The sequence below is a fragment of the Elaeis guineensis genome, chromosome 5, assembly GCF_000442705.2.
Source record: "Elaeis guineensis isolate ETL-2024a chromosome 5, EG11, whole genome shotgun sequence".
Classification (NCBI taxonomy): Eukaryota; Viridiplantae; Streptophyta; class Magnoliopsida; order Arecales; family Arecaceae; genus Elaeis; species Elaeis guineensis.
In genome coordinates, this window is record NC_025997.2 from 125,419,138 (window position 1) to 125,435,029 (window position 15,892).

The window sequence follows — 15,892 nt, forward strand, 5'->3', positions numbered from 1 at the left end:
ACAAACCTACTCATATAAACCTTACAATAGGTAAAAAAGTAATTTAATAAAAAATTCAAAACTTCTAAACAAGAAATCTGGATTTTGATAATTTTCGACAGAAAAGAAGAAAAATATTTCCTAACCAAGAGATGGATTTGCGATATAATGTATTAAAAATAAATATAATTAATTAAATTATATCTTTTACACCAAAATTTTATTAAATTATTCCAAATCTGAAACCTTTAAAAGCAATGTTTGCTTTTACGCGCTTTTTAACCAGTTTATATGACTGCATAACCATTAAATTTACAGCAAAAAAATATGTTAAACAAATAATTCAATAAATACTAAACATTTGATTATATAACCTAATAGTATAAACCAATAACTACAAACCTTCTCCGGCGATGAAGTCTAACCTAATTTGCTTCCAAAGCCTCCATAACCTGCATTCCTTCCCTCCATGCGGCCCTTTAAATTTTTGGGCCGGGAATGGCCGCCATCCCTCTCCCCCGCCAATCCCCTCCTCCTGCCCTCCTCTCCGCCGCCCCGGAGCTAAAGTGGCGCTTCCTCCAGGGATGCCGCTCCTTCCAAGAGCTCAAACACCTCCACGCCCGCCTCCTCCGCCTCGGCCTCGACGGCGACCAGTACCTCCTCAACCTCCTCCTCCGCTCCTCCTTCGACTCCGGTCAGCCCGCCCACGCCCTCCTCCTCTTCCGCCGCACCGACCACCCCAACCTCTACCTCTGGAACAACATGGTTCGAGGCCTCGTCGCCGCGGACAACATGGCAGACGCCGTCCACCTCTACACCGACATGCGGCGCGAGGGCCTGTCCCCCAACAACTTCACCTTCCCCTTCGTCCTCAAGGCCTGCGCCCGCCTATTCGACCTCGATACCGGGGTAAAGATCCACGCCCACGTTTTGAAAGCCGGGTTCGAGTTGGATGTCTTCGTCAAGACCAGCTTGCTCTGTCTGTATGCGAAATGTGGCCTCCTGGACGAAGCCCAGCGGCTGTTCGATGAAATGCCGGTGAGAAATGTTGTATCTTGGACCGCGATCATCAGCGGCTACATGGGCGAGGGAAGATTGGTGGAAGCCCTGGATATGTTTCGGAGGTCATTAGAGATGGATTTGAGGCCAGATAGTTTCACGCTGGTCAGGGTCTTGACTGCCTGTTCCCAATTGGGGGACTTGAAGACCGGGGAGTGGATACATCAGTATATAGAGGACAAAGGGATGGAAAAGAATGTTTTTGTTGCTACATCGCTTGTGGATATGTATACTAAATGTGGAAGCATGGACAAGGCTCGAGCTGTCTTTGATGGGATGGTTGAGAAGGATGTGGTGTCTTGGAGTGCGATGATTGGTGGATATTCTTCCAGTGGGCTGCCTCAAGAGGCTTTGGAGCTCTTCTTTCAAATGCAGGCTGTGAATGTGAGGCCTGATTGTTTTACCATGGTCGGAGTTCTTTCAGCTTGTGCTAGATTAGGAGCTCTGGAGTTGGGCCAACAGGTCAGCCGTCAAATGGACATGAATGTCTTTCTCTCGAACCCTGTGTTAGGGACGGCATTGATCGATATGTATGCCAAATGTGGAAGCACAGCTCAGGCTTGGACTGTCTTCAAGAGAATGATGGAAAAAGACGTTATAGTTTGGAATGCAATGATAACAGGGCTTGCCATGACCGGCCATGGGAAGGTGTCATTTGGGCTTTTTGCTCAAATTGAGAAGATGGGAGTCCAACCTGATGGGAATACTTTCATAGGCATTCTCTGTAGCTGTACTCACACTGGTCTAGTGGAAGATGGAAGGAAGTACTTTTATAGCATGAATCGGGTTTATAACTTGACTCCCAGAATTGAGCACTATGGTTGTATGGTTGATCTTCTTGGCCGTGCAGGCTTGTTGGAGGAGGCTCATCGGTTGATTAAGGAGATGCCTATGGAGGCCAATGCAGTTGTTTGGGGGGCTCTGCTGGGTGGTTGCAGGATACACCGTAACACCCAACTAGCCGAGCTTGTTTTGAAGCAGCTTATTGAGCTAGAGCCTCGAAATTCAGGGAATTATGTCCTGCTATCAAATATATATGCCACAAGTGGCAAATGGGAAGATGCAGCAAAACTCAGGTTAGTCATGAAGGAGAAAGGGATCCAGAAGACACCTGGACGTAGCTGGATTGAACTGAAAGGTGTGGTTCACGAGTTCCATGTTGGGGACAAATCCCATCCCTTGAGCAAACAAATTTACTCAAAGCTTGATGAGTTGGGTAAGCAACTAAAGGCACTAGGATACATGCCAACAACAGAAGTAGTCTTGTTTGACATAGAAGAGGAAGAGAAGGAGCATTCCCTTGGGCATCATAGCGAGAAGCTAGCCATTGCATTTGGTCTCATCAGTACCAGACCAGATGAAACAATCCGGGTGGTGAAGAACCTTCGTGTCTGTAATGACTGTCATGAAGCTATAAAACTCATTTCAAAAATTATCAATCGTGAAGTAATTGTGAGGGATAATAACCGGTACCACTGTTTCAAAGATGGTTTGTGTTCGTGCAATGATTATTGGTGATTCAACAGATTATTGTAACTTAAAGAAGTTATTTATATTGTTGAAATTAATGAAGATTGTTGTAGTTGTATACATATCAATTTATTGAAGTTGGTATGGTTCCTGAGTTGATTTCTCCTCAACCAATGATGAGAAATGATTGACGAAGTGGTATAGTTAAAACCATTCAACCAAATGGAAATTTAATACCCTGACTAATTACTACTTTTTAGCTTACTGATACTGCTGCTGTGATGGGACAGATTGAAAGCGCTATGCTCATTAGGCCAAATCTTCTGATCATGTCAGGCAGATAAGTCAGAACATCTGCAATGTACTTGAACATGTTCAACCATTTATATTGCTTGGTATCTTCTTACAATATCTTACCATTATAATAGAAAGTCTCTTATTTGGACTCCATCCCAAATTTACTTTTCTTAAAAAAATACTCTCCGATAGGGACCAGACCACCATATATGACTTGTTCTTGAGCATCCCTTCCCTGAGATTGACTCCACATTTTTGCTGCTTCTTTTTTTTCAGATGGCAGAGCAGTGTCTCTAATTTTTGCAATCAAAGTCCTGTGCACCCCAGACATGTAGAGAGTCCCCAGTCCCCATGCATCCCAAACATGTATATAAAGGCATATGCTTAATGCTAGTTTGTATTAGATTATTGGTTTTGTTTTAGCATGTACAATTGAAGGTTGCTTTATTGACAGATAACTGACTTCTGACGTATTTTGTTGACAGTATTGTATTTGATCAATCCTTATCAATGCCTGTTTCATGCCTACTTAATTATGGGATATTGTTTTTGTTTTGCTTCTGAATATGCATATATCGATATGTTTTCACTTGAATATAAAATATAAGTTGAGCAAGGTGCTGTAATGACCATTTGCCTTTGTGGTCGAAGAAAGATTATGTTCCCAATGAGTGATATGTTCCAATATCTTATTTTTGAATTATTTTTTATGTCAATAGAACATAAATTAAGTTTGCAGGTATGTGTTTGTATTTTTTGAGTTTTCTCCTAGTCACATGTCGAGAAATGATACTTCTCCAAATGAAAGAAAAGTATAGATAAATGGTGCATCACTGCAATCTAACTGAGATGCTGTAATGTATTTGATTCACAGATGAGTTATCAGTGCACAAGCATGTCGAAGCTACTATTGATAAGATAGATGCCGAACTAGTGACAAGACTCTGGTTTGATGCTGATCATGTCTTCTCATCTATAGAATTTTCCGAGATGTCACTATTTCTTTCCTCCCACCTTTTGTTCCTCTTGGAATTCTTCAATATTTTGTGAGGATGCAGAAGAAGACAGGCACATCTTGAGCACTTTGAAGCAGAAATTCCAATCCAGAAATAGGCCTTCCATCAGTCAATAAGCCTACAGTGGGACCGTGCATGCTTTTGATGCACTAATACATCTGTTTTTTCTCCATTCTCATGGTTTCTCAGGGATTGGTGAAGCTCAGAGACCTCTATGTGCAGTCCAAGTTTCTTTTTCCCACTGAGAGTATCATTCAAGCAAAGGATAGTGTTGGTAGCGTTTTCAAAGGATTATAAGATGTGATGGCTGATGCTGCTGGAACTCACTACTGCAAGTTCAGAGAACTGATCATAGGTCACATAATTAAGCTTCTCTTCAGCATCTGCTCCTACAAGTGCTTGACAGGGGCATCTGCAGAGCCATTAAGCACGAAGGCAAGTACTTAATCTTGATCTCTAACCTGCACAAATTACCATTACAATAAAGATCTCCGACAACATAGACAATACTGATCATCTCCATATGCATGAATTTGCAAACTCTTCCTGTGGATGAGCTTAACCACCTCATCCTTGGCCTCCTTCCCACAAGGCATTAAGCTCCCCAGTTGGCTTCTCAAAGATTATGACAAGATAAATTTATGACAGTCAAGGTTTGCTGTACCGGTACTGGACGGCGTGCCGGTGCCGAATCGGTACGGTACGGTATCAGTACCGTACCGTACCAACATACGGTACGCCCAAGCGTATCGATCCGGTACACAATTTTTTTCGATTTTCAAATTTTTTTTTTAGATTTTTAAAGTTAATAATTGATAAATACAACACATATTATTGACATATTTGGGTTCAATTTGAAGTTAGGTTGCGGTACAAAGACTTTTGATCCAAAATTTCAAACATATATTTATTTACATTATATTTCAACTATGTCATCTTAAAACTAAAGAAAAAATATATAAAATACGCATTAAAATGTATCTAAATATTTAAGTACAAAACGCAATAACTGATATACGAACCTTAAGATGTACTCTGCATTTAATTTCTTGTCGAGTGTCTGTGACGCTCGTAGATATCTGGATCATCAACATAGTCTGAAGGGACATCAGTCCAACCCTCTAGCCAAGCTGCACCGTACTCTCGAATATTCATCATCTCATAAGGCATCCTCTCTGGATTGTAAGATATCTCAGATCTCTCGCTAAAATTCTGACTCTGAGAAGTATCCTCGAGATGATGGTACGGTTGTGGAGGAGTCCATCCAAATATGCTAGTAGCAAAATATGATCTGTAAGATGCTCCAGGCTGCATAGGATAGTAACCACTAGAAGATGATGCCTCGGATGCACCATATGCATATGGATCATAAGGTGACTGTGGATAATAGGATCCATAATGCAAGGATGATCCAGATACATCCATGGATCCTACTTCACGTGCAAGATTGTCCGCAGCTGCATCATGTGCTGGACGACCTCTAGGAGCCCGTCGTCTATATGAAATCGACTCCCCACGATCTCTACCGACTCGTCCACCATGATCCCTATCCTGTGTGACATGCGTAAACTGAGACTCACCGGTGAATCGAATATCACTCTGTGGCTGTGTCTCATAAACGGTGGTCTCCTGTCCTCCAGTTCCTCCCTGATCATCAGATCCATGGCTACTACTACCAGTATCATCATCACTCTCCCTGGTGTCTTTATCTGAATCAGATAACTCCTGTACTCTCGAGAGTGGTGCACGTGCAACTGTCTTTTCCTTTCCCTCCCCTTGTGCCCCTCTGTGACTGAGTTTCCTGTGATTGGAAGGATGGATGCCTTCTTGCTGGCTGCTGGGAGGAACGTTTATACATCTCTCGCTCGAATATCTGGAAAGATGTATCGGATAGTGAGTCATGTGATGAATGAGTCCCTTGTGTCCCCTCAGACTGTGGCTGATCAGCTGGAATCCTATGTGGAATATTTTTTTCTGCCCATTGCCTTGGATCCACCCTGATCTCCCTTGTCACCACACTGGCTGGTCGTGGAGGGGATCCTGGCTCATCAAGCTCTGGTTCCTACTACTGACCTGCAAGCCATCTGATGATCGGATCGTCGTCCTCGTCGGCATAATCATCCAGCGTCGGATCAGTGTACTTCAACTGAACTTCCTCCTGAATACATTTTAGCCTCAACCTCAGATTGTAGTGAACATATATAAGATCGTCGAGGCATTTTTGTGTCAGACGATTTCTCTGTTTGCTGTGGATAAGGGCGAAAGTGGATCAATTACGCTCACAGCCACTAGCAGAGATCGTCTGAGAAAGAATACGGACAGCCATATGTCTCAAATTTTGTGCTGACGTTCCAAAATGAATCCATCATTCAGCTACAAAAGTAAAATTACATATCAAATTTGATGATATTATTAAGCAAAATTACATATCAATCTATATTGCTCATTATTGATATGTAATTTACCTGAATTCATTTGTTTTTTGCTTACGACAGCTGATGGGATTCCAAAACTGTCTGATCCCTCTCTAAACTGTTTCGTCTAAAATAAAATATATTTATTATTTATAAATATATCAGATCGAATTTAGTTGAATAATTATATCTGTTTTAAACTAGCATACCTCTTGCAGACACAACGACGCGATTTCTGGATCGGACACCATCTTATATATGACATTGCGAAGAGCAGCAAGAAGCTCGCTATCCATATCTATCTCCGGAATAGTATACTGAAATCTCGGATTCAAGTAATAAGCTGCAGATAAATTTCAAGACTGATTGAGCACAATTTTATTTTCATGCTTCGAAAAAATATTTTAAAACATTCTTGAATCCAAACTTACCAGCTAGATGCAAATCTCTGCCCATCTGATAGTCCCAACGGCGCTCAATAATGTTAATGAATTCTTGAGCATGCTTGGGATCATTCTCACTGATCTGTTTCTTTGTTCTCTCCATCATGTAATATAGGAAGCCCATCTGGGGGTATCTTTTGCTGTCCACGGCGCGAAGCACCTCATATAAAGACTTAATAGCCTTCACTATCTTCTCAGCCTGCTGCCAAAATGACTGACTCATCACCAAGTTCTCCACATGACTTCCATCAGTGCCGGCCCTCGCATATCTGCTCTCCTGTCACTCGGCACTGACAAACATCTGACGTAAGGCTGTTTTCTTCTGAAGAAGACTATCAAGTACTATATAGTTGGTAGCAAACCATGTGATATCCGATCGTAAGATCTCCCCCCCAGTATACATCCGCATCAATGAAAGAACCCATGTGTGGTTGTAGATGAATCTAATAATGATCTGGGCAATCTCCACTACCTGCTGCACCCTGCGAATCTTTCCGATATCCATCAATATAAGATCAATGCAATGTGCAGCACATGGGGTCCAGTATATCTGCGGTCGCTACTCCATCAGCAACTCTCCGGCAGCCTTATATTGTGATCCGTTATCTGTGATGACCTGCACGACATGCTGCTCACCTACTGAATCAATCACCTCCTCCATCAGACCAAGGATATATGTGGCATTGTGCATCTTATCTGAAGCATCGATTGATTTGTAAAAAAATATTTTTCCATCACAGTATGTCAAAAAATTAATGATGCTCCGTCTAGTAGGATCTGTCCAACCATCACACATCACTGTCAGATCGTATGTAGGCCATTTATTTTTGTAAGAAGCAATCCATCTCTGCAGATCCTCCTTATTGCTGTCAAGAAGCTGACAATAGATGTCCTTAGGTCCTGGAGGATCTACACCCTGACCGGCAGCCTCTATAGCTGAAATAGCAGATCGGTAGTAAGGATTGACTGCTATATTTGCTGGAATCTGGCTGAAATGAAACCATGATTCAATAGCTCACCATATATCCTTCTTCTTATTTTTTTTCAGCATACTGTCAATTCTCTGCTGCTTTGAATCCTTGCTGGACAAAGCATGTGGATCCAAATCCTGAATGCTGGCTCCTGCTGGAATATCTCTGGAGGACCTCCTCCTACTGCCAAAAGCTCCCAACAAAGAAGACATGCTGCGTCTGCTCCCTCTACCACCAGGCTCTCTGACTAAGGTAGTCCTCCTGAACTCGAATTCTTCCCTACCAGTCGCTGATCCAGATTTTGATTCGTAGCATGATGGTCCGAATCGGTCTCTGTACTGGGCCATCTCCTCCTGCTGGTACTGATCCGCCAAGCTCGCATGAATGGCAGCCTCAATCTGTGCCTCCTTATCATCTGGAGCAGAAGCCTTCTCTAACTCTCTAGAGTGATAAGAAGGTAGCTCTGCAGCTCGACGGTCTATTTCGGTCTTTTTCTGCTTTGTCCCTTCCTTCACTGCTTTCGAATCAGCAAAGTACTTTTTCATCAATTGTCGGACCTCTTGCGGACATTTCCGACACATGGACACATCAGGATAACCACCAGCCAGATGCTGTTTCAACCTAGTCACTCCTCCTCCCTTGAACTCTGTGTTGCACCATTTGCATCTCCAATGATGCCGAGCCGAGAGCATCTCGCCATGATCCCAATCGATGTCACGCTCTTGATCTTTCTTCTTATTCATTTCTGCAGATATAACAAAATACTAATTATTTCGAATTACCTATAATATAACACTAATTACATATATTTTTTATTTGATAACATTTTTTACTATTTAAATATTTACAAAAAAAAAATCAAAAAAATCTCAAGTTAGATTCAAATATTTCAATTGTTTTGAATCATTCTAAACATTATTCTCAATTTTAAAACTAACATTGATTTTTTATTTTTTTATTTTTTTAATAATTTTTATATAAATAAATATATACTATAAAATAGCTGATTAATTAAAGTGAACGAACGTCATGCTCTAAATTTTTTTCTTATAAATATATGCAAGTATAACAAAACACGATAGTTTAACGATAATTAAAATAATTATATATAATTTTAAAATAATTTTAATAATTATTTTAAAACTTATAAATTCAAAATAAATATGTTATATGCTTCAAATAATATTTTTAAATTAACTAAAATATAACACTATTTTTATATATTTTTTATTTTATAATTAAATTTTTTAATTTAAATAATTAAAAAAATAATATTTTAATTTCAAATATTTGAAAAAAAATTGAAATTAGATTTAAGTAGCTTGAATCATTCTAAACATGATTCCCAAACTCTGATTTTTTTCCTAAATTTAATTTTTTTTAATTTTTAAATAAATAAATATTTAAAAATATTTAAAAAAATATAATTAACAAAAATTAACAATTTTGGTGTCATCGTGTAGATCTTCCAAAGATCTATCACATATAATTAAATCATCCCAAAATCATAAGATTTTGGCATGATTTTCTATTATTTTCATTCTTTCTCATTCTTATCCTATTTTTAACAATAAAAATAAAAAAAAAATATTTACTAAGAAAATAACACATTATCTTACCTCCGGCCAAAGATCAGTCTCTCCTCGAACCACTCCTACAATTTGACGGAGTTTTTTTCTTTTTTTCTAATTTTTCGGATGTCTCAACGGTTTCGTTGAGACCTTCGCAACTTTCGGACCCTCGGGAGTTCTCTGAGATATCTCAGAGAACTCCAAACATGCTCTCTTTATGCATGTGGTCTCCGACCCTACCCCCCTCCCCCCCTCCCCCCTCCTCACTTTATTCACATGGGACGGTCGGTACGGTTCGGTTCACGCCGAATCGGACTGAAACGAACCATACTGTCCGGTTTTGGACGGTATGGAAACGAACCGGACCGAACCGCTCGGTTCGGTGCGGTTCGGGGTGTTTCTCGAAAAAAAGGTCCGAACCGGACCGTTAAAGCACCGGTCCGGCTCGGTACATCCCGTACCGGCCGGTTCGGGCCGGTACGACGAACCCTGATGACAGTACAGGTATAAGTTTCCTCTCTGTCCATCAAATTTGTTGCCTCATACCTTTGCCTAATTCAGTATTTACTTGTGAGGGTCTTCTAATTCAAACAATTTATGACCCTATGATCAAAGAATCTTTTCTCATTTTTATTTTGAGGGAATCAAAGTTAATTGTTTCACTCATGATAAGTAAAGGTTACAATAGAGATTTGGGTGACCAATATCCTGCATTATTGATCGGCTTCTGAAGTACATCTGCCTTCGTATAAATCTTTGCACCTTGAGCCTTGGTCCTCTCAATGGCCGTGTCATGCACTTTTCATGGGTTGCTTGCTAGCTCCCTTGTGTCTGCAGTGTCCACATGCAACATAAAACTATCTACATCAGCAACAGCTTTTGCATCAACCTATCGACAGAGGTCAGTCATATGAGATGATCAGCGCTGCATGTTTTCAACTTGAGTTTGAATTATTCATGGTTTTTTGTAAATCACAGGCAATGTATGCAGTTCAAACTTCATTCCTGGCAGTGATGGGAATGCTGGAGGTGTCTTCAGGACTTTGGAAGGAGGAAGACCATAGGAAGCCCAGATGCCCTGATCAAAGAAGGATGAAAAATGCTATACAATGCCCAGATGGAAGAGAAGAGTGAACAATTTAGTATAAAAATGTCTGGTGTGAACAGGTTGATGGGATTCCACAGGTTTCGCCTCAGCATCAGCTTTCTGATTCCTTGTCATTGTCAGAGGACAAGCCTGGCTGCGTCTTCTAGTATTCTTGGTAATGGCTTGGTTTCCTTCCACTCCGCTGATGGTTTCTTCTACCTATATTAAGTAGGAAAGCATAAAAATGGACCTCTTCAGCTACTCGGGTGTCATGCTCTTCTAAACTAATATAGTTTATAGCCTATTAATTGTTAGTCAGCATCATGTGATCTTTGTGACGGTGGAAGAGCTCATTACTACACAACACCTGAGGGCAAAATTCTTTTAATGCTACAGACTCAAGCTGCATGTGGATGGCAAGGCATTCCATCCCAAGATCGCAAGGCCATCTGCTTGGGAACCTGAAGTGATACTCTTGTAGGTGTGTCACAATGCAGGACCTCATCTAAAAAGACTAGACAGAAGGTATTATTTGGGTTTTCTAATCTTAAATCTTTCTAGTGAATAATCGATATTGGAGTAAATATACGTCCGTATAGATCCTCACAAGATGTGCTTTCTTTCCTTCTTTTTCATTCTCCCATTATCTTGCTCATCATTTCTTACTTGACTACTGATGAACTAATTGTTGAACTATGGGCTAACATGCTAAGAGCAAGTTGTGATACCAATTGATCTGCACTTTTTTGGAGGAGACAACATGTTGGCTCAGCCCTCCTGGAACCATCCTATCAGTAAAAACTGAAGAGCAAGTTTCCAGGGTAACAAGTTTGCAAAAATGTCATCTTTGGAATGAGCTCATGATAAAATACTGTTGATATCTTTAGCTTCAGATGACAGAGACAAAGATGGTGGTGGTGGTGATGATTTGATGATAAACACCAGAGAGGTTATGTTGAAGGTAAAAAGATCATGAGCCTCATGGGATGTGCAGGCTGGTCAGAGTCTCCTCTGAAAAATTTGGACAGAGTACTTCCCATTTTCCTCCGTTAATCAATTACACTCTATTCGGCTCGGATATACAGGAGGAAGAGGGGAAAGAGTATGAAGTTTGCTAGGGGAGACTTGAGAAGTCAAGGTGTGGAGGCCACACTGAAAGATGCAACACATGGCATTGCCTCATTGCAGGATGTTTCAAGTTGCTGGGGAAAATCAAATGCAGCTATGTGTGATGCAACTGTTAAATATAGGAGACCAAGGCAGTCAGAACCTGATCTCAGAATTCCACTGTACTGATGTAACCTGAATATTCTATCTAGTGGTCCTGCCTAGATCAAGTGGTTCCCAGAGAGTGGACCGATCATACAGTGATAAAAGCGGTCTCTGGGTGATCTGTAAGCATGTGTCCTTTAATCATCCGATGTCCCCTCCCGTTTTGCACTTGACTGCAGGTTGGTTTCTTCGGTAGCTGTTCATGCATTTTCCACGGTTTCTCATTTGTTTTGTAGTAATCATGAAATCAAATCTATTCTGCTCGTTGACGTGATCTTTAAGAAATAACGTTCTCTTGACCTCTGCATTAGCTGAACAAAATAATGGAGAAAAGCTGGTTTGACCCGTTTTTGACACCCAAAATATCATAGCAATAATTTTTCAGTCACCTGCATAAGTTTTATATACTGTTTTCAGGGCTCAACAGATGTTGCGGTGGCAAAACAAGGGTAGCTCCCCGTTATTAGTTGTATATGACTGAGTGACATAAATTGGTTTCGCTAGCAGAAATTGAAATAATAATTTTGTTGATTCATACATTAATCTCTCCAGTTAATCCAATTAATGGGTTGTTAATTGGCCTTAACTCGGTTGGCACCTCTCTCACAAATAAGAAGTCTAGGGTACAAACACTGGAGATGGTTTTTACATCATATTATATATTTTATCACTTAAATTTTATCATGTGAACGACTATATCAAAGTATATAAGCTTTTTCTTGTAATATGCATTGTAATTTTTGGTTGTATTTTGATTGGAGTTTGGCAGATTGAAGGATAACCAAATACTGTGGTAATGTGCTGGCAAAGTCCTCGTTGATTAATGGCTTACCAATGCCTTTATCATGGCTCCACAATATAGAGGTATTGTTTCTGGTATGCTCCTGATTTTATATCAATATATTTTCACTTGATTATAATATACAAAATGTACTAAGTGATAAGTAGCAGGGGCTGTAGTAGCTGTTTTCTTTCTGGTGCAAGAAAGATCATATTCCCAGGTTGTGATATGTCGATAAAACGTAATGAGCTTCCTTCGCATGATTTTGTTATTTGTGAGTTTTTCTATTCAAATATACACAAATGGTACTTATCACAAAAAAAGGAAAAAAGAGTACAACAAATAACACATCAGTGCAAGACATTATTAACATTTAATGTACAGATGAGTTACTAAAGCACAAACATCTCATGACTACTAAAATATAAGATCATGAACTAATCACACAACTCACAATCGATGCTGATTATGTTTTTAATTTTTTATCCCCATTTCCTGGTTTTGTGCCTGCCGTAAATCTCTCCCGGATGTAACTCTTTCTTGACTCCCATACTTTGTTAAAGAAATTCTTCAACTTTGTGTGAGAATACTGAAGAACACAGGTACATCTCGAGCTCCCTGAGGCAGACTTCATCCCAGAAGTAGGCCATCCATCAGTTAGTGAACCTGCACTGGGACATTGGCTGCTCTCCATGCACCATTGCCTCTATCTTTTCTCCATTTCCATGGTTCCTCAGGGTCTGGTAAAGCCCACAGACCTCTCCGTGCATTGCGTGCAGCTTTTTCCCACTGAGATTATGATTTTATCCAAAGATTTGAGTTAATAAAATTTATAAAGCATTAAAATATGAAGGCCAATACTACCGGAACACACTTTTGAGAATTCAGGGCGTTGCTCATGGGTTACATAATGCCACGCACAGCCTCTCTTCAGCAGTTGCTCCTGCAGTAAAAGGTTGGAAAGCAAATCAGTAGCAGAGCATCAACTACACAGGTAAGGACTTGCTCTCACCTGCACGAATACACCGTCGCAATAAACATCTCCAACACATCGATCATATTTATCTTGGCCATATGCATGGATTTCTAACTTCTTCCCCTGAATGAGCTTAACCAGTTCATCCTTAGCCTCCTTCCCATAAGGCATTGGGCCTTCTGGTGCATCAATCCCCCTGCAGGCATTTCAAGTTACGACAAGACCATTGACAACAATACAGACACAAGCTTACTGTCCATGAACATCTAACTTTTGCTCGTTACCTCAGCCTAATTCGATATTTCTTTGCTAGGATCTGCTCATTGTTTGGACCTTTGATAACTCTGCAATGGAAGTTAATTGTTTCAGCCATAGTAAATAACATACTATGATAGATAGTGAGTTGGATGACCTATATCCTGCATTTATGATGGTCTTGTGAAGTGCATCTGCCTCTGAGTAGTTTTTTGCAGCACGAGCGCTGCTTCTCGCGATGGCTGCCTCATGTATTTCTAGTGGCACACTGGCTGACTCTCTTGGGTCTTTTGTGTCCACGTACACAGATAAACCATCTCCATCAACAACGGCTCTTGCATCAACCTAATACCAGAGATCATATGAGATAAATAAAGCTGCAGGCTTTCAACATGATGTCAAGTCATACAAGGTTAACGCTATCTCACGGGCAGTGTATGCAGTTTAAATTTCACTCCCTCAGGCAATGATGATGAAGCACTGGAGGTTTCTGCAGGAATTTGGGGAGAAGGAAGTCCATAGAAAGCCAAGAGACCCTGATCAAAAAAAAAAAAAAAAAAAAAAAAAGGATGTCAGACTTTATTTATAAGGCCTATGAGATGAAGATACTCAAATAACCTCATTCTAACATGAAGAGGAAAGTGAACCATATATTCTACTAAAAGGTTCTGGTGCAATCAGCTGCATGGGGGTCAGAATTCACCTCAATGTCTGCATTCTGAGTTTGCTTCAAAGTCCGGATAACAAGACTCGCTGCTTCTTCTGGTGTTTTTGGTGGTGGTTTGGATTCCTTCCATGCCTGTAATAGCTTCTTGTACCTACGTTAAGATCGAAAGTAATTGACGGACATGCCCTTCAAAACTAATACAGCTAGTATTCAATTAATACTGAGAAACTTCGAAATCTCAATTAGTGGGTATGAAGCATATGAGAGCAACATTCTCTTCATATCATGGACTCAAGCAGCTCATAAGTCATGAATCACAGTAGTCCATTCCCTTAGTGTTGTCTTCCTCATCTTTTCCCACTTGATCACAACTGAACAAAGTGTTAAACACTGGGTAACAAGCTAAGAGTGAGTAGTTATACCAAATAGCTTGTGCTTTCTTGGAGGAGACCACATGGCGGCTCAGTCCCTCCGGAACCTTTTTTGACATTGAAAATGGAAGAGGGTTTCATGTCAATCTTTAATAAAATGACATGGATAAACATATCTATGTTGAATAAATTCTGGATGGAAGGAAAAAAAAAAAAAAAATGAAGAAGACATGGATAAACTACTATTGATGTCTTTACAAAGATGGAGGTCGTGAGGTGATGATAGTTTACCTGAGAGGTGATGTCAAAGTTGAAGAGATCTTGAGCTAGAGCAGAGAGGCCAACGGTGGCCTTTGTCACCCCATGGGGACCCAAGGATTGGGGCTCATCAGGAGGTATGGATAGGTTGCAGTCTCCCCTGAGAAATTTGATAACGGCGTTTCCCATCTCTTTCTCCTTGCTCTCTTTCTCTCACGCTGTTTTGCTCGGAGGAACAAATAGGAAAAGATGGAGGGGAAATGGGAAAGGGCTTGGAAGCTTGGGTGGGAAGACCTGAGACTTCTGAGGTCAAGGTGACGTGACCAGGCCACAGTGGATTATAAGACACGTGGAAGAGTTTGATTGCATATCGCTTCCAGTTGGTGTTAAAAAAAAAAAAAAGGGAATGCTAGGATTTGGTGAAATGAGTATGTTGTGTATAGGGGAGTACTTGGTGTCTTATAAAATAATGAAGCTAATAGGAGCCGCGGACGGATGGTAATCGATCCTTGCAAAATGTTTGGAGGCTAGCAGGTGATTATGTCTCCTGTCGAGCATTGCATATGTATCAAGAGGCGAATAAGACTGCTTGGATTACTTCGTATGTTGTGGAGCATTTGAATGGATGGATTTGGAACATCTTATATGTAATTTCTTTCGAAAGATTTTATTTGCTGATTTATTAATTGTACTCATACTAAGGGAGTATGATTCCTTCTTCATGATAATGAAACTGTTGAGTGACGGATTCACTCCGTGGTCTTGTCCGTCTGGTCTTCCTAGTGTTATAACAGTCTAATACTATCGGTCATTATATATGACATGGCGAAGGAGCTAAAACCGTTGTACGTCACCGTTGTTGTTGTGGTAATCGCCAATTCTTTGAGATACATAGAAAGCAATTCCATTTGGTTCCTAGATTGGGCCTCAAAGGTTTTACATTTATTCTCGTCTTTAATTATGGGTGAATAGGGGGTTAGGACGAAGCGACGGCAGGATAAGAGC

General features: G+C 40.4%; 2 protein-coding genes and 1 pseudogene across 3 annotated transcripts; 1 reads left to right on the forward strand and 2 right to left on the reverse strand.

The window, feature by feature from the left end:
- The first annotated feature begins 389 nt into the window (after positions 1–389).
- On the forward strand, positions 390–2,628 carry LOC105045919 (putative pentatricopeptide repeat-containing protein At3g08820). The gene has a single exon (XM_010924360.4). The coding sequence runs from the start codon at positions 478–480 to the stop codon at positions 2,554–2,556; it is 2,079 nt and encodes a 692-aa protein (XP_010922662.1). The 5' UTR covers positions 390–477; the 3' UTR covers positions 2,557–2,628.
- Positions 2,629–6,406: 3,778 nt separating this feature from the next.
- LOC140857862 (uncharacterized) lies at positions 6,407–8,444 on the reverse strand (annotated as a pseudogene).
- A 4,250-nt stretch (positions 8,445–12,694) lies between these two features.
- LOC105045918 (probable staphylococcal-like nuclease CAN1) lies at positions 12,695–15,168 on the reverse strand. 2 transcript variants are annotated; one of them, XM_019850391.3, is made up of 9 exons: positions 14,921–15,167; positions 14,681–14,736; positions 14,295–14,409; positions 14,020–14,127; positions 13,749–13,936; positions 13,621–13,680; positions 13,373–13,532; positions 13,235–13,303; positions 12,695–13,149 (listed from the first exon to the last, which is right to left on the reverse strand). In XM_019850391.3, the coding sequence occupies exons 1-9, from the start codon at positions 15,074–15,076 to the stop codon at positions 13,018–13,020; spliced, it is 1,044 nt and encodes a 347-aa protein (XP_019705950.1). In that variant the 5' UTR covers positions 15,077–15,167; the 3' UTR covers positions 12,695–13,017. The 2 variants fall into 2 exon arrangements, with proteins under 2 accessions (XP_019705950.1, XP_019705951.1); XM_019850392.3 differs by lacking the exon at positions 13,235–13,303 and having other exon boundaries at positions 14,921–15,168.
- Between the last annotated feature and the right edge of the window lie 724 nt (positions 15,169–15,892).